A 19,900-nucleotide genomic window follows, 5' to 3' on the forward strand; every position below is an offset into this window, starting at 1 on the left:
AATTTATATCATGAATTTAAATTAATATGAATTTATTGTCGGCCATTATCAACACCTTTTAGTGCAAGAAAAATGTATCCCTTTAAATTCTATGTATGTCTTCAGACTGGTCAGTTGCACTTCTGTTGTGTTAAAAATCTTGCTTGCTGCATTTTTGCCCAGTTAAAACTGCACCAAAAATGCACCATTGAAAATGCAGCAAGAACGCATCAATAAAGCACCCGTGTTGCGTTTTTGATGCGGTTTTTGAGTCACATGACCCATAAAAAACATGCCATAAGCATAGTAAAATTGTGGTAAAAATCACGTGCATTTTGGGTGCAATTTTCTGTACCTTTTTGGCTGACGAAATTTCTGTGCATCTCTAATATTATAAATAGTTTTTATTTCTATTATTTGTCATTTCTGCACTTTATTCTATTGTTGTCTGTCTTTGGAGTTTAAATGTAATAGATAATTTTGGTACTTTGTGAATTGTGAAATTTGTGAAGCAAATATAATCCATTTTTTATTTTACCTGAAATTATATGTGATTTAGTGTTTAAAATCTATTGTAACACGTGTTTCTGCTTTTTCAGTTGTAGGACCAGCAATAGGAAGAGTTTAATTGGGAACAGTCAGTCTCCAGCCCTTCCTCGACCCCACTCGCCTCTTTCTTCTCACACTGGTATGTAGCACTCTCTGTCACCCTGTTTTAAATTTCACATCACATATGCTCTTGTTATACATGACTGTGCTCTAGATCTCACTTTATCATGTTAATTATGTTTATTGCGGCTGGAGTTTCTGGCAAACTTTTACCTTTGGAAAGCAAATACGATAAAACAGCTTTGCAATTCGGAGTTTATGAACCATAACAGCACCACTTGTCTTATCAATGGCTAGAATCAATTTGATGGTAAACAAACGTCTTACAGTTTTGTGGCAAATGCTGAATTAGACTAAAACTTTGGACATTTGACTCTTCTGATGTGGAATTTTGGTAGGAACTGCCCGGACCACCATATTTCTCTTTAAAGTGATATTAAACCCAAAAATGTAATATATTGCAGGTTACCAATCATTGAGATGTGGTGGCTGCATTTGGTTTCTTTTTTAGGCTTCCCCCCTCTGATGATCTTGCCAGTAATGCACTTCTTGTATTAGAGTGCCCCCACTCTGGATGAAGGTACACGGGGGGGGGGGGGGGGGGGCACATTTGGACAGCAACATTTTTTTTCGGGGGGGGGGGGGGGGGGCGTAGTGTTTTTATATGTACTAGCAAATTTAAATGACAAGTTGAAGCCAAACTCCAGCTAACACTTTATAAGCAGTAAATAAAAGCTGATCATTGCAAGAACTCCTATCCATGTTAAATGGTTTGTCACATCCCTGTAACTAGGGTTGCACCGATACTAGTATCAGTACTGAGCATTTGCACGTGTACTTGTGCAAATGCTCCGATGCTTGACCCGATACCTGGGCAGTCAGGGGATGATCGGTGTGGTGGGGGGGGGAGTTACAATTGCCAATCTCCCTGTATAGATTTCAATAAAGCATCTGACAGCCGCTTCTCCTCCACCCCCCCCCCCCAGCGGGTTTCAGAGCTTTATTGAAAGCCACACAGGAAGATCAGTGATTGTGACTCCCCGCCCACCACCACCACCGTACCGATCATCCCTGACTGACAGTCCTCTTCCATGTTCTCAATGTGCTCCAGTCCGGTCCCCCTCCATGTCCTCCGGTTCCCCCCCGTATCCTCCGACCTGTGCTTCTCTGGTTCCCCTCATGTCCTCCTCTGTTTGCTCCTCCAGTGCCCCCCATGTCCTCCGTGCACTCTTCCCTTTGCTCCTCCGGGTCCCCCTCTGTGCTCCTCCGCCTTTCTTTGTCTCAGATCTATCAAGATGGAGAGCGGAGGAAGGAGCAGGTATGTCATTTAATGGCTCCTTCCTTTTCCGAATGGACTGTGCATCGTAACCTATGTTTACGATGCTTCAGTTTATGAATGGACAGGAGCCACTGTCTCTCTAGTCATCTTCAGTGCAGCTAAGGCTGCATAGTAAGGGACTGGGGAATCTGTGTTCTTAGTCCTTTTCCCTGTCTCAAAGGGGAAAGGTCAAGGGTCTGTTTAGACCCATTATATCTCACCAAAGCCCCCCCCCCCATAAAAAAAATGAAACATTGTAAAAAAATATTTAAAAGTAAAATTATAAAAATAATTAAAAAAAAAAACCCAGAAGAAAGAGTGAAATAAAAAAAATTGTTAAACGTAAAATAGAAACTTTTGACACAGTCAATGCTTCATCAGTGCCACCTATCAGTGCTGCATATTAGTGCCACTGTCACATGACATAAAAAAAGTATCAGTAATTTGGTACCGGCGAGTACTTGAAAAAAGGTATCGGTACTTGTACTCGGTCTTAAAAAAAAAAAATGGTATCGGTGCAACCCTAGCTGTAACTGATACATCTGCAGGACCCGGATTGGATAACCAGATGAGAATAGAAAGAAAATCTAGAAAAGAAAACTAATGCAGCCATCTAAGAATTGGTAAGCTGCAATATAATAGTTTGCATTTGGGCTTAATACTGATTCATTTCTCAATTTTATATTTTACTTTGACTTGATGAGAAACCAAAATGTCTGCATGGAGCACATGCAAAGGCATTGTGTACCTGGGCAATCAATTTTTTTTTTTTTACTACTTTTCTAAATCCCTGATCATTAACTGTGTACCCCTAATATTATACAGAAACGATTATAACGCTTGAGGGAGAAAACAGTTGTATTTCATTAAATCTTTGTATAAATACTGTATATCCTTTTTTTAGATCCAGTATTGTAAAATGTCTGGTAAAGGAACCAAATATGTTTCCAAAGCATTTATCTTAAAAAAAAAAAAAAAAAAAAACATAAAGGTCAATTGACATCAAATAAATAGATATGCAGCCTTTATACTAAAAGCCTCCATTTTTATAGTCTTACCTCCTTTTCTTATACAGCAGCTGTGCACTAGAAAAATTTTGTTCAATCTTTTAGGAATGGTTGTTCGAAATTTGAAGGAGCGGGATGAACAATTTTTTAAAACTCAAAAAAAGTGGAATGTGGTTCTCATTTCGGAAATTACATTCATTCCAAAAATGAATGGTAAAAGCGAAACGAAAAAGTACATTTGAACGGCATTCGTCAAGTCATAGATTGTACTGAGACTTTTGGTGTGAATGTTAATAAAAACAGTGATTTGTAAATCTACTAGTGTATGGTCAGTTTAAGACCCAGTTCTCCCACTAATGCCACAGTCCTGGTCAGACACATTCTTCACCTTCTTTGTGAGGACACCTAAAGGGTAACTCCATTTTCATGGGGAAAAATAAATGTCAAATAAAGAAAAAATGATGTTGCGCAGGACTCAAAATTTCAAGTCCTGAGCTATTAGCCAGACCTTAAGTGTTACTTGCCACCAGTTGCTTCAACCAACCCCTGCCATGTCCCTCTCCTAAACACGCCCTCATAAATCATCTCATGAAATGACACTTGTTTCATGCAGAATTAAGTTACAATAATAAATAACAACAACTTCATCAGTGCCCATCAGCGCAGCCTCACCAGTGCCCGTCAGTGCAGCCTCACCAGTGCCCGTCAGTGCAGCCTCACCAGTGCCCGTCAGCGCAGCCTCACCAGTGCCCATCAGCGCAGCCTCACCTGTGCCCGTCAACGCATTGGGACCAGTGCCCATCAACGCATTGGGACCAGTGCCCGTCAGCGCATTGGGACCAGTGCCCGTCAGCGCATTGGGACCAGTGGCCATCAACGCATTGGGATCAGTGGCCGTCGGTGCAGCGGGGCCAGTGGCCGTCGGTGCAGCATAACCGGTGCCCACCACCACAGCCTCACCTGTGCAGAGGAAGCGGTGAGTCGGTTGGATCATCAGAGAGTGGGGATTGCCCACTGTTTTAACTTTCATTTGAATTGCCCTGTGTTCTCGGAGCTTACGTCAAATAGTCCCTTCTTCTGGCCAGGCACTTTTTATGACTTCACACATTGGACCGGTGTTCTGTCCATCAAAGATGCCGGGCGAGGAAGCGGGACTATGGGACATGAGCTTCTGGGAACATCCTGCAATTCAAATAAAAGCTATTACAGTGGGCAATCCCCGCTCTCTGATGATCCAGCCTCTCCCTCCTCTCAGTGATCACAGAGAACAGCTTCCAATCAACCCCGCCTGCTGGCAATGCTGCCCCCCCCCAATCCGAGGCAGCCCCACACTCGCCAGCAATCATTTTCCACAAACGTAATGCGAGTGGGTGAGTGGAAAATTTGAGGGCTGATGTAGAGTATACAACTGAGACACAAGTCATATTATTATTGAATGTTAATAAAAGTTACCTTTCCATTTCAATCTGCAGCTGCTGTAATTTTCTGAAAATGCAATGCAATATGGCTACCTGGAGGTGTTTTGAACACAGAATGTGAAAATGTGTACAGAACGCCCCCAGAAACATAATTTCCTGCTTGTGTGATTGGCTCACCAATTTTCCCAGAACGCTGCATTAAGATACAAGTCAGATTTCAGGCATCCCCTGAAACAAATAAGGGTGTTGGCGTTACTCTGTCTGTACCGGGTACTGCATTTGTAAGGCATTTTCTAGCCAAAATATGTCACAGGTCGTAACCCCTGGGTTGCATGTGGGGATTTTAGTGCGGGGGGTTTTGGGCACAAGATTATACAGAGACAATAGTTATAAGACTTCCGTTGGGCTTTAAATTAGCCAAAAACTAGTATCCTTCCAAATTCTGTTTTGAATAATGACTAACTTGGTACAACACTCTCATCAGAGAAAGGAAGGAACACTACTCACCAACCCAGTGCATGAATATGTGGATGAGTGTGGCCTCAGGCAGTGCCGCTCCAGCCATGCCTCTGACATGTTTTGCCCCACATACCAGGTCTTGGTCACAAAGGTTGGGAAAAACGGAGCCAAGCCTAGGTTTATACTAGCATCAGTGGAGGAGAAAAATAAATGCGAAAAGGGAAAAATGTGATATGAAAAAAGTTTTTATATTTATGAAAATATAATGTAAAAAACATTGTAATAATAATAAGTATATGTTGTATAAAAACAGCAACTCTGTTGTTCTCATCAGGGACATCATGTAGGACAGCAGATGGGGAAAAAAGAGGGTTGTTTTTGTTTTCTATACATATACTTATTTTTTTTTTCATTTTTTAAAATATTTTTTTACATATGTTTTCATAAATCTTTTTTCACATCACCTTTTTTTCCTTTTCACATTCTTTTTATAACCCATTTGTTTCACCTTCATCACGTGATCGTTTCTCATGATTCCGTTTTTGTTTTCTTTCCTTTTTTGTCCACTTTCACACCACCATTTCACAGTCTTCATCAATATGCATCATACACACCTGCACTGATTCCATTCATGGTCGATGATGCACCTATAAACCTATGCATGGCTCTGTTTTCCAGACCTCTGTGACCAAGCTCCAGAGTGTGGTTTAAAGTGGCGTGGCTGGAGTGGCACTTGCTGAGGCCACAATTATTCACATATTCATGCTTCATGCAGTCGGGGGGCAGTGTTCCTTCCTTTCTCTGATGTCACTTTTATTAATTATTATTATACACAATTTATATAGAGCCAACAGTTTACGCAACGCTTTATAATGTACAGGGGGAACAACACAATTACAGTACAGTTCAATACAGAAGATACAGGAGGGCCCTGCTCGTAGAGGTTACATTCTGAAGGGAGGGGGTGGTGATAAAAAAAAGGTAATAGCTGCAGAGAATGACCTCAATGGTGCATAGGCACCTGTTTCCTTCACTGCAACTGGCGGGGAGCTAAATGGCACTGCGAGTTATACCTGGATCACTGTTGGTTAAACACTCTATTCTAATATACAGTGTGTATATAATATACACATTTTTTTTTTTCCTAAGGAAATGGGTAGCCCTTATATCTGACATTGATCCTCCACAAAAGCGGAAGAGAGCAGCTCACCGTAAGGCTCCTTGCCGACGGGTGGACTCAGTCAAGCAGATCTGCCTGCTCAGCTAGGAATCTGTTCTCTAAGCAGGTAAATGACAGGCCTGTGTCCACTATGCAGAGCGGACACAGCCTGCTCTTCTCTATGGGCCGGGCAGATGGAAACGGGTTGCTTGTTTGTTTCCATCCGACTATCATCTGATCCGCTGGACAGATGGGGAACAGATCTCCATTTGTCTGTTTTTAGTGGACCAGATCCAATGTCGGTGGGTGTTGGTGGATCCGACACTCTATAGGGAGATATGGATGGTTCGATTAGGTCCGAATAAAGAAACTGACAGGTGGACCTGATCAGTCCATCAGTGTAAAAGGGGCCTAAAGGCCAATGTGAATTTATTTGAACAAAAAGGATGCACTCACAAAGTCAAAGTCTACCTGTTGCAATAACCACTCTGATGCCATTCACTCCTCCAGAGGAGCTTCTCTATGATTAGCTTAGTATTTATGATTAAGCTCATTTGGTGGAGTGAAATTTGTTTTTGTACCAAGTGTGACTTTTTGTTCCAAGAAACTCATTGGCTTTTATGGTGGAGGATCAATGTGTTGGACGTTCAGTGGCTCACAACCACAAAAAGCCTGTTTCTTTATCCGGGAGAGAGGAGAGAAACCTATAGCATGTAGCAGAGTACAAATAACTCAAACTAAATGCAGCTCTTAAACCATTTTCAGTGTTTTGTCAGCACTCGGCCTTTTCACACTGCAGAAAGAGTGTGAGAGAGCTCTAATCACCAGCGAATGCACATGTATAATGGGGGGAGAGAGAGGGAAAACAATAAGGTTTCTCTCCAGTTTAACCATAAACCCTGGAGCCCCTCATCATATGTATGCGAGAAACCTAAGTGACATGCACTCCGCTCACAATCCTGCCACTGTGTAAAGACAATATCACACACCTGTTCAGATAATTTGAAGTCTTGATTGAAATTGTATTGAGGTTGTTTTTATCATTTCATTAAATAAAGCAGGTTGAGAATAGTTGATATTTGCCCAAGTTATGGTCCTCATTAGCGTGATCTAGTGGATGCATAATGGAAATATAACCTTTGATAAGTCATACAGTTTATCTTTGCAAATCTCATTATGTAAGGCGGTGGTCGGGTTATTAACTTGCCAACCAAGTTAATGTTATAACTTTCTAGTATTAAGATCAGAATATGACCTATCCTATTTCCTCTGCCCCAGATATCTCTCGATTTATTACCAAAATCAATCCCCCGGTGGCTTCACCATTATGACATAAACCAGGTTATGCTCTGTGGAATTATTTCAATCATTTATGCATATTGTTAGAAAGTGTCATGAAGTGAATATAATAAGGCAGCTTATATTGAATCAGACTGATAATTATTTGTATCTTGCTTTAAGCTATACACTGTGATCAGCAGTACAATCTTGGAATTTATCTGAATTTCTAATAATGCTTTTATGAGTTCTCATCTTGGAGAACTACTAATTCTGAGTTAGCATGTAGATCACTTTGTCATAGTATGAAGCATATTCTTAGAATTGAGTAAAACCAGAGTTAGAATTTGCTGATTCAATTTAAAAGCAGATTCTAATTTCCAAATGATCATGACCTGCATGTAATTTTCTAGGTGTACATCTCCTCTATATACACAAATCAGTCAACCGAAGACATAGAATGCAAGAGTGCACATTTTATTATGAATATGAAATACATATTATATATGTATCTGCAGTGTGTAACAAACAATCTGTTAAAGGCCATTCCATTAACAGTAGGATATATAAATAAACCTTCATGTGTATGTAAATCCTAACCATAAACTTATTTGCTCTCCATTGGTCTGTAAAGGCTCATGCACACCAGACGTTATAAAAAAGCCAGTAGCTTTGCAGTGAGTTTTTCCACGTTTTTGCAATAGCGTTTTTTTTTTTTTTATCATTTCCAATGGATCAAAAAAGTTACATTTTGGTGAGCCATGTTTCTGTGTGTGTGTATTGCCATTTTTAGGCATTTTTTGACATTACAGAGTTTTTACAGCTGAAAAACTCCTCTCAGAACCCCACTAGTTTTGGGGTGTTTTTTTACAGCCAAAAACAGTTGATAACAGACTATATGTGCATGGACACATAGGAGAACATGCTCGAGAGGTTGTTGACTATAGAAAAAAAATCTGAAGCCAAAAACATCACCTGTAAAAACATCCAAAAACATCCAGTGTGCATGAGGCCTTAAACACACTAAAGCCTGCCATGGGTTTATTTTATTTATGTATTAGAAGTACGTTTAAAACGCCATCAATTTACGCAGGGCTTTACACATATACATTTTACACCAGTCCTTGCCCTCTAGGAGCTTACAATCTAAGGTCCCTAACTCACATTCATACATACATATATTCGGGCCAATTTTGACAGGAGGCAATTAACCTACCAGCATGTCTTTGGAATGTGGGAGTACCTGGAAGAAACCCACGCAGGCACAAGGAAAGCATGCAAACTCTGTGCAGGTAGCACCATGGTTGGGATTTGAACCAACAACCCTAGCGCTGCTAACCAGTCACTGGGCTAGATCGTTTTTTTAATCAGTAGGCTGATAAAAAAAAAAAATTAAGATATTCCCCCATCCACACAAGTGCAGTGGATGAACGAATCCTCCCCGCTGTCAGAATACACTGATCGGCAGCTGAATTCAAATGGAAAGTACTGGCTGATCAAGATTACAACAATCCCGTTGGAAAAAGAAAGTGGTTGATCGAAATGTTTGCATCCCTGCTGAGCCAACCGAATTCAAGCCATCTATGACCAGCTTAATGAAAGTATTTGTTAGATCTACACAATACAGAAATTATGATGTTCATGCTGTCCGAAATCACTATTTTCATATATTGAACTGACAATGCTTCATTGAAATGTTATTACAGGGCATGCCCCCTATGTTGTGGAGATGAGTAAAGGGGTAGTTTACTATAGTTCTAACATGTTTCCTTTCTTGGGTTGATAATTATTCTCTTTTATAGATATTGCACCTTGTGAAAGTAAAAGGAAAAGGCTAGAAAAAAAAAACAAATTCAAGAATTCAACCATCACATCTGAGGACTGATGAGCTTAGGTGCATTTTATTATTATTAGTTAGAAACTCTCCCTTATAACCTAAAACTGGTTATCAGACACCGCAATATATCACACCATTTATTTACTACATTTTACACCTCAGAGCCCCTAAAGTTTCTATGCAAATTCATTTTTTTACCATTTGCATAAGCAGTCAACCTGCACCCAACAGGGCAATGTGCAAGCTTTGTGGTTTGTACTGATGCATTGGAAACTAAATCGCTGAGATGGTGAAGTGAGCGTCTCCCCCTACCTTGGGAGTGGGGGAAATTAAGCACTAGATGGTGCTAGCCAATGGGTTTCATAGTGGATGTATTGGATGGTATGGAAGTAGGTTTTTTCCTTTGTATGTTTTGTTGCAACTTCACTTATTTAAAGGGGTTGTAAAGGTAAATGTTTTTTCACCTTAATGCATTCTATGCATTAAGGTGAAAAAACATCTCAAAGTGCCGGCGCCCTCAGTCTCCCCCTTTTTACTTACCTCACCCCTCCAAAGTCCCGCACTTGCCCCCGCAGTCCTCTTCGCCACTCAGCCTGGCTGCTGATTGGCTGGAGTGGATGGATTGAAGGCAGCACAGCCATTGGCTCACGCTGCTGTCAATCACATCGCGTCGGGGGGCGGGGCCGTGTGATACAGTGAGCAGCTATAGCCGCCAGCTGTATCACGGGAGCGCGCCCGCAGGTGCTTCTCACCATGTGAGGGAGCTCGCATGAATAGGAGAAGTACCTGCGGGAAGAAGCAGAGACAGCCGCCGAGGGACCCCAGAAGAGCAGGTTCGGGGCCACACTGTGCAAAACGAGCTGCACAGTGGAGGGAAGTATTACATGTTTGTTATTTAAAAAAAAAAAAAAATACTTTACAATCCCTTTAACTTTACCAGTTTTCATACCAGCCCGTATCTATTACTTTTTTTTTCTTTTATATCAAATAACACTTTTAATTACACAAGACATTTGACCTGTAAACCTTTAACTTCATTTATTATTAGTAGTGACAAGTGATAAATGTGTTTTTATAGTCTGTGCAGCAGGGGTTTTTATTGCAGTAATCTACACTGCAGACAAAAACTGATTCCTGTTTCTGACAACTAAGTAATTTGTGTTAAAATTGTTCTATATATCTATCGTAAAACGTCATTCTTACCTGCCAATATTGGCAAACAAATTGCATAAAAAAATACTCAAAAGAAAACTGCAGTGTGATTATTTCTTTATTGTTGTGATTGTTGAGAAATATCAAAATTCATAAACTTTACCGGCTTGACCTTGGTTTAAAAGCTTTACTGTTTGTTTGCAAATCAAGTTGGGAGGAAGGTACTGCTGTAGCAATGAATAAAAATCACACGTAGTAGCTTTTTACTAAATAGGGATGTAGCAAAAACAGTAACGAGCCTGTGAGTAGCTCCAAATCAAGAAGGCTGGGGGTTCCACTTCCTTTCCCGGCCTGCTGGGCTGCATGCTCAGATAAGGGTCTGGTATGGATTGGGGGGGGGGGGGGGGGTGACCCACGCTGGTTTTCTTTTTGTTGGTTTTTTGTTATTTTTTATCATCGGCATATTTTATTCATCTGTTGCTAAGAACATGGTGGCTGGCTTCCCAGCCCACTCGTTTGCGACCAGCTCAATGCTAAAAGTTGCTATAAGTTGCAGCATGAAAATATGCGGTAGTTGCCACGTTATCAAAACTTTACCGCAGTAGTTACAGTATTTAACAATTCTTGGTGATTTGAACATTTGCACAGTTGTTTCTGCATTTGTTATTTTTTGGCATTTTTTTCAGCGTTATTTAACTCTTATGCCCCCCACACACGGTCGGACATTCCGACAACAAAATCCATCGGATTTTTTCCGACGGACGTTGGCCCAAACTTATCTTGCATACACACGGTCGCACAAAGTTGATGGAAAATCCGATCGTTCAGAACACGGTGACGTATAACACGTACGATGGGACTATAAAAAGGCCAATAGTTTTCATCTCTTAGTTTATTCTGAGCATACTTGGCACTTTGTCCATCGGAATTGTCTACACACGATCTAAATTTAAACAATTGGATTTTGTTGTCAGAAACTTTTAGATCCTGCTCTCAAAATCTGTGCGTTGGAAAAACCGACGGAAAAAAGTCAGATGGAGCCCATACAAAAACGGATTTTTTGACAACATGATCCGATCGCACATTTTCCATCGGAAAATCCGACTGTGTGTATGGGGCATAAGTGAAATGACCCCATAGTTTTCTTGTACTCTGTAATTAAGATAATCAACAAGCCATATATCATTGGCCATTGCAGATGATTATGTAATCATAGTCAACCAATTATCAAATAATAATCACTTGATTACATAATCGTACATCGTTTTTACTATACATTTCACAAGATAAAGCTGGCACCTTCCTGGTGCTTCTGAAAATTCCCATTGATATCATGTGAATCATAAGATGATGACAAAATAATATTTCTTCTTAGATATATCAGTTAAGTCTCCGGCATTCATCTAAAATGGGTGCCAAATAGATGACCCTGTCATAGAATTGAAGTAATGCTGCAAAGATCATTTTAGTATATCCTTACACATCATTTAGAATACTACCATGGATGTCTAACTGTAGTGGAAATTCTAGCAAGCTTTCATAGCACCTTTGATGGGTAATTTGCAGCCTGCAGATGATTAGGAAAAAAATGGAGGCTATTTGTGGTTTTTCCTCCTCCTCCTCCTTAGGTTTCACTGGGAGTATACTCAAAAAACATTATTATTGTGTGTTAAATAAATATTATCAGTACTGGTCCTGTTTCTATGTATAAGTTGGTAGCCATATTTCTCATTAGATATGTAGGCTCTGCTTCTTTTCATTGCAGTGCTACACAAAGGTGGAGCTTTACTGCAAGTCTGTTATTTGACTCATTAAAAACAATGCGCTCCCCCTTTTAATTCAAATAAGTCAGTTTGTAGTTTTGTCTGCAATTAAAAAAAAAGTTTTACCTACCTTAGAGTTCCTCCTCTATGTGGGAACAGTTTCATGAAGCATCTTCCTTCACATGCATTCTCAGTCATGTCATCACATACAATGCAGAGCCAACAGCCATGCATTATAAATGCCAGTATACATGGCTCAATTTTCTCTTGTTTAGCCCACAGGCTAAATGAGAAAAAAAAAAATCAGTTGATTCCCCCATCCACGCTAATGGTGTGCACCAAAGAATCTCCACTGCTGGCTATTGTAATCAAGCAACCACAGCACTCCCGGCTGCCTGAAAACAATAGTTACTGTTCGCCTTCTGCTTAGCTGCTGATTTCTTAAATTAACTTTTGTCAACTGGGTGGTTCTGTTGAATTGACGCCATCTATTAGGACCTTACATGGTAAGTTCTGCATACAACCTGGAACATCGGAGACGAGCTTGCTAGCTGCCAGGAAAACAAGAAATAAAACCAATAAAATTAACATTTATCCTTGCAATGCAGTTGTTGGGCACCCTGCAAGGGTAACTTTGAGTTCAGCTTTGAATCACTGATGTTCAGTTCAGCATTACTGCCTGCATGCTTTTTCTGGGTCAGTGACTTGAAGCATTGAAGCCAGAGACAAACAACTTGAGGTAGATTACATTTTTCTATTGCTTTTTGCAGGCCACAGCAGGTCAACTTTAATGCCAGTCCCACCTTGCTTTTGCTCACCTGTTGCTCAGTTTAGTTGCAAATTAGCAAAGGATGCCTTGTGTAAGCCCCTAGTCCCATTTTGCCCTCATTTGACAGCACTGTGTGTTGGAGTGGCCAATCCCAAGTCAGTTATAGTGTCACATGGGAGGGAGCAACATGCTGTCCTATGAGTAAAGCACAGGTTTACTTTAAGTTATCAATGTTTATGGGAAATTCAATATAGGATTGAGGTTCAACTCCTTAGTAGTTGAAGATGTTGCCAATTCATATTTGTTTCCCATCTATAGAGGAAGAGAACATTATAATCAAATAAAGTAGTGTCCCGCTATGTGATGCATTTATGTGTCTGATCATCGCAACATTTGAGATATGATTGGCTCTTTCTGATTATTTTGAATTACCACCTTCTTCCCTGTCAGCAGTTCCCAATATCAATTATAATTAATCCTTGTAATCCCTTGGTGCTAATATCCATTCGGCTCATCACGCGTTCCTGTTTTTTAGTGTAGACGGCTATTAAAAGTGCATTAATAATTTAAAGAGTGAGTTCAACATATGTCTTCTCTGAAAGATTTGCATTCCTTTCTCCTCTAAAGCGAAGACATACTACTTCACACGGCTAATTACTAAACAATGCAAGCATTTAATTAATCAGGATATACATTTCTTACCAATAACAACTTCCCAAATGAGGCACCCTGTGTGGGGCAGTTGGGGGAAGAGCCAGTTTCGTATGCTGATTACCTATCCATTTTGCATCTTTTCCCCCAGGAAAGATGAGTTAATTACCTATCTTCTGCCTGCCCGCTACTTAGTATTCCTTTAGCAGGGCAGAAGTACCAGCTATAATCTCTGCAGTATATCGACATTATCGTGCAACGTACAGCGGCCAAGAACTCCCTGGAAACAGCAGGATTTAAGTAATAAGTGAGCGCTGCACATATGGGCAGGGAATTCACTGGCATCACTTTTCATTTCACAGTCACCCAGGAATTCACTTACAGATGGGTGGATGAATCCAGACAGGAGTACGGTGGCAGATGAAGGTCATGTGTCGGACTTTTTTTTTTAATGTCAGGCTCATATCTAATGTGTTTTTATAAACATACTTTTGGTAATTATTTATTACTAGTTTTACCATAGTAATGCTAGATGGGAAAAAAAAAAAAGAATTCCACTGATATCCAAAGGTGGTATGTGCGTGTCAGCATGTACTCTAGAACATACTAGCCTGAATTGGCCGCATTGCATAACATTGTCCTTAACCCCTTATCCATGGGAAAAAAAGGGTTAGGTTCCATGCACACTAGATGTGCAAAAACCGCAAAAAAAAAACCCCCACTAAGATTTAGCATTTTTTGCCAGTGTTTTTGCAATGTTTAGAAGTGTTTTCAAAAGTATTTAGGAGCGATATAGCAACAGATGACTCTGAAAACCGGTGCTTGGCAGCGGTTAACAGTTTTTAGGAGCTGTGAGCTTTTTTTTCTGTGGGCAAATCGCTTCTTAAAATGCAAAAAAAGTTAGGCTTTTTTTTTTGCTCCTAGAAGCTGCAGCTTGAAAAACACGTCTAGCCTACAATAATGTGCATGGCCGCATAGGATAAAACACTTCGCTTAAAGGAGCAGAAAAAAACCCACTCAAAGTAGCTGTTAGCTTAAAAATCCACTAGTATGCATGGAGACTATTACTTTAACATTGCCTATATCTTATTGCTTAATGGTTCTGAATTAGGAATTGAATTTCAGTTATCATGGTCTTATGAAGATTTTCTTTGCTCTGAATCTGCATGAGCTATGCGTCAGTCATAGACTAATGGAGGTAGGCACTGTCCAAATAAGCAAAGTAATGGTCTTCAGGGAAGTCCCACCAAGGAGGGAAAGCATCAGAGGAAAGCTGTAAGCAGAATATACTCTCTGCTTGTTCTGATAAAGCTGATGCTTGGAGTGTGGCTCCATTAGTTTGCTTGTTTGTGTCTGTGGGTGAAGACAAGACGCAGAGAGAGATTGGCACCCACAGCTGGAGTGTGGCCTCCGTGTAGGAGAACTGGAACAGCACTACTCTTTTAAGAGACGCTGTCCAGCCTTTTTATAAACAAATTGACACCATACTATATCATCTATATTTCCACTTTATCAACACAAAATGTTAATCCCTTTTATAAATGTTCTTTGCAACAAAAAAGGAAAAGCAATAAGACAGATTGCAATAACCATTATTGTCCATGTGGTCACATACAAAGGTGGCCAGACTGATTGACATGCAATGAATATGATGTGAAGGTCTTTTGACAGTCCATTTATGTATTTGTAGTATGGATATACTAGAGACATTATGCTGGAAGTGTTTTATCATCTAGTTCTTCATATCAAAGGCATTCATTCTTCTTACTCTACACATAATAAACTCTAATACGTTTTAATGCTCTGCAGATAAATGGTTGTAATATTATGAAATAGTATTAGGTTTGAATAGGATTTAGCTGTTAGCTAGGAAATAACAATATTACTGTATTGAATTCTTTGATCTGTTTGGTTCAGCTGTTTATGAAAGAAAGACTAAATGGTGACTTCATCTAAATTTAATTTAGACAATTTGCCTTTATGATCACGTTAAAACGCTATTTGAGCTTTGTCCTTTGTATAATGGGTTATTTTGTTAACTTATAGTTTTTTAGTATCCATGGGAAAGTGAATCCAATGGGTCATATCTTGTAAATTCTGCAAATATGTTTTTGACACTTGTGACAAAAGTATAAAGGACATGTGCATAAATTTTTAAATATTGGGCCAACATGGAGTCTATGATGAAGGTGAAGGAGAGATGATAGATGATTTTGAAGGGAAAAAGTAGAAACCATTTTTACACAATAAGCTAAAGTGGTAGTAAGCTTTGTTACACCACTTGTACCCATAGTTAAGCCTATAATAAGGTTTACCAGTAGGTACTGTCAATGTCTCCTAAACTTGCACAGCTTAGGAAATATTCAGAGTGCATTCAGCCGATAATATCAACGATGTATGCGCTCTGAAGGTTCGGCTTACAGTGCTGGACCTTCAGAGCCCCTGCCGTAAACTGCGGCTCCCAGGTGCATGCGCGGCAGTGACGTTATCTCTCCCTGGCCACTCATGTAGATAAAGGCCGCAAAACCCAGAAGGAAGACAGAGGGATGATGTCAGCCCTCTCAGCGGTGACATTGCGGTGCTGGAGGTCTTCGTTCTAGAGGAAGTTTCTCATAATGGGCTAGTATGCGATGCGCAGCCCATTATGCCATTGCCTTGAAGGGATTTTAATTTTTTTTAACCATCTGTGGTTTACTACCACTTTAACTAAAATTATAGAACTTTTATTGAAATTATTGTAAACTAAGGAAGTAATTACCAAAAAGTATAATTACAGTCTGATGGAGTTGTCATGTACACTGTAGTAGGTTCAACTAACAGGACTTACAACAGGAGGAACTTTCCAATGTAGTTTAAGCAGTGTCAACGTTTTGGCAGGGCACAGCCTGCCTTTCTCAAGACAATTTGAAACATTGAAAGTGATTAACCACTTGCTTACTGGGCACTTAAACCCCCCTCAGTCCCAGACCAATTTTCAGCTTTCAGCGCTGATGCACTTTGAATGACAATTGCGCGGGCATACAACACTGTACCCAAATGAAATTTTTATCATTTTTTCCCACAAATAGAGCTTTCTTTTGGTGGTATTTAATTACAGCTGGGAGTTTTATTTTTTGCTAAACAAACAAAAAAAGATGCAAAAAAAATAAAAAATCATGTTTAATAGTTTGTTATAAAATTTTGCAAACGGGTCATTTTTCTCCTTCATTGAAGTGCGCTGATGAGGCGGCACTGATAGGCTGCACTGGTGGGCACTGATAGGCATAGTTAAGGCGGCACTAATAGGCACAGATAAGGCGGCACGGATGGGTGGCACTAAGGGGCACTGATAGGTACCACTGATAGATGGGACTGATGGGCACTGATAGGTGGCACTGATAGGTGGCTCTGATAGGTGGCACTGCTGGGCACTGATGGGCGGCACTGCTGGGCACTGGTAGAGGACACTGATGGGCACGGATATGTGGCACTGGGGTGCAGCACCGTTGAGGCAGATTGTGGGCACTGCTGGGTGGCACTGTGGGCACTGCTGGGTGGCATTATGGGCACTGCTGGGTGGCACTGTGGGCACTTCTGGGTGGCACTGACGGGGGGGCACTTATGTTTTATTAAGGTGGCACTGGCAGGGGGCAGGTGGCAGGGCTGGCCGTGATCGGGACTGGGTCATTGGCTGACAGCTGATCACGTGATAAGGGGTCGGGATCGACCCCTTGCTCGGATCAGTGATCAGGCGAGTCTCATAGACTCGCCGATCACAGAGCGCGCCGCGCGCGCCCCTCAGGGGGCGCGCAGGCCGCTCGTGCACGGGACGACGTCAATAGACGTAGTCCCGGCAAAGGAGGTCCGCGCTGTAGCCGTCATTCGGCTATAGCGCGGATCTCAAGTGGTTAAATCATGTTGGAAAATGATTCTTGTTGTAAGTACCATTGAGTGCATTCACTGCCTGCTTCATGTATACAGAATAAACATGTATATACATCTATCAGTCATAGCTTTATGACGACTCGCTTAATATTGAGTAGGTCTCCCTTTTGCCTCCAAAATAGCCCTGATCTGTTGAAACGTAGACTCCACTAGACCTCTAAGGGTATTCTGTGTTATCTGGCACAAAACCATCAGAAGATCCTTTAAGTCATGTAACTTGTTGTGTTCCTCAAACTATTCTTGAACCATTCTTTCAGTGTGGCAGGGCACATTATCCTGCTGAAAGAGTCCACTGCCATCAGGGAATACAGTTTCAATGAAAGGGTGTACTTGTTTAGGTAGGTGTGTCAAGTAACATCCACATGAATGGCAAGACTCAAGGTTTTTCCAGCAAAACATTGCCCAAAGCATCGCACTTCCTCCGCCGGCTTGCCTTCTTTGCATACTGCATCTTGGTGCCATCCCTTCCCCAGGTAAGTGACACACATGCATCTGGCCACCCACATGATGTAAATGAAATTGTGAATCGTCAGACCAGGTCATCTTCTTCTATTGCCCTGTTGTGCAGTTCCAATGTGGACATGCCCATTGTAGGCACTTATGACTGCGAAGAAGGCTCAGCATATGGGCACCCTGACCACTCTGTGGCTACGTAGCCCCATACACAATAAACTAACAAACTGCTATGCCCATTTTCTCTGCTTTCAAAACATCAACTTCATGGACTGTATGTTTACTTGCTGTCTACTATATACCACCAACTTTCAGATGCCAGTAATATCATTCACTAGCCTGTAGACATGTGCGATTAGTTTTTGTACGAATTTCCGGAAATTCATACGAATCCAAAATACAAATTTTTATGCATACGAATTCTGTATGAAATACGAAATTATTAATAAATTATTAATAATTATTAATAAATTATTAATAATTGTAATCATAACGAAAATTCGTAATCATTACGAAAAGTTAACGAACCTAAAAGTAAAAAACCTAGGAAGTCAGCACAGCACAGGGATGGTGAGAACCCCTCCTAATGATAAATTCATCATAACGAACATTCATTATTTTTATGAAAGTTAACAAAACTAAAGGTTAAAAACCCAGGAAGTCAGCACAGGGATGGTGGATGCCCCTCATAATGATAAATTCATCCTAACAAACTTTCGCTATTTTAACGAAAAGTTTACGAACCCAACGAAAATTCGCATTTCGTACGAATCCGAAATGAATTTCGGACATGAATTACAATTAAAAAAAAAAGGAAACTAAACAAATTTTCGGACGCCGTCTATGTCTACTAGCCTGTCAGTGTTCATAAAGTTATGTCTGATTGGTGTATGTCATAGATATGTCACATTTATACAGATTCTATGTAGACGTTGGGCAAAAGGGAGAGAAATAAATGTCACCCTTGTTATGTAAACACTTTATTAAGTATACTTAATAAATAATAAAAAAAATTTCCCTATAATCTTTTTAACCACTTCGCGCCGGGTGGACGTCCTGGGACGGCCTTGACTTTCCGGGTTTATATCTGAATGATGCCTGAGGCTACAGACATCATTCAGATATCTGCATTTTCAGCCGGCGATTCCCTGCACCATAAGGATGATCATAGCAGCTATTCGGCCACTTGTTAATTCTTACGGGCGGCGGGAGGGGACGTCCCCCCTCCCGCCGCCCTCCGGTGCTTCTACTGACTCACCGCTTCCATCGGTGAGTTGGACACAGGATCCACCGACCCCGGATAATGATTATAGAGATTTCATAGAGCCTCTATGATCGTTCGGAGGCCGGCCGCGATGTTATGACGTAACGCCCGGCCTCTGCATTCAAATAACTGCGCCGCCTCGGCAGGGAAGCCGTGGTCATGTTTTTTTATTTTTTTTATTCTTGTTGACCCCATATCTCACTATAAATAGGTCCGATCATGCCATATTCCTATTACAAGGGATGTTTACATTCCCTATAATAGGAATAAAAGTAATCAAATATATATATATATATATATTTTTTTTTAAAGTGTCAAACTAAAAAAAAAAAAAAGTAAAATGAACAATAAAATTTTTTTTTAAAGCACACCTGTCCCCGTGAGTTCGTACGCAGAAGTGAAACGCATACGTAAGTCCCGCCCACATTTGAAAACAGTGCAAACCACACGTGAGGTATCGCCGCGAACGTTAGAGCGAGAGCAATAATTCTAGCCCTAGACCTCCTCTGTAACGCAAAACATGTAACCAGTAAAAAAAATTCAAGCGTCGCCTATGGGGATTTTTAAATACCAAGGTTTGGCGCCATTCCACGAGCGCGTGCAATTTTGAAACATGACATGTTGGGTATCTATTTACTCGGCATATCTTCATCTTTCACATTATGCAAAAAAAAATTGTCTAACTTTACTGTTTTTTTTTTTTATGAAAAAAACTTGTTTAAAAATTGCTACGCAAATACCATGCGAGATAAAAAGTTGCAACTACTGCCATTGTATTCTCTAGGGTCTTTGCTAAAAAAAAATATATATAATGTTTGGGGGTTCTATGTAATTCTCGAGCAAAAACATTATGAATTTTA

At 40.5% G+C, this 19,900-nt stretch overlaps 1 protein-coding gene across 6 annotated transcripts in view; it reads left to right on the forward strand.

The window, feature by feature from the left end:
- The window catches only part of MAST4 (microtubule associated serine/threonine kinase family member 4), an 831,319-nt gene that overhangs the window by 661,427 nt on the left and 149,992 nt on the right, over positions 1–19,900 (forward strand). For all 6 annotated transcript variants that reach the window (XM_077462654.1, XM_077462655.1, XM_077462658.1 and 3 more), the window contains one exon: positions 579–667. In XM_077462654.1, coding sequence (XP_077318780.1) covers positions 579–667 — 89 coding nt within the window. The remainder of the gene's footprint in view (positions 1–578; positions 668–19,900) is intronic.

The sequence above is a fragment of the Lithobates pipiens genome, unplaced genomic scaffold (assembly GCF_037356315.1).
Source record: "Lithobates pipiens isolate NorthernLeopardFrog02 unplaced genomic scaffold, aLitPip1_a1.2 Scaffold_3, whole genome shotgun sequence".
Taxonomy (NCBI): Eukaryota; Metazoa; Chordata; class Amphibia; order Anura; family Ranidae; genus Lithobates; species Lithobates pipiens.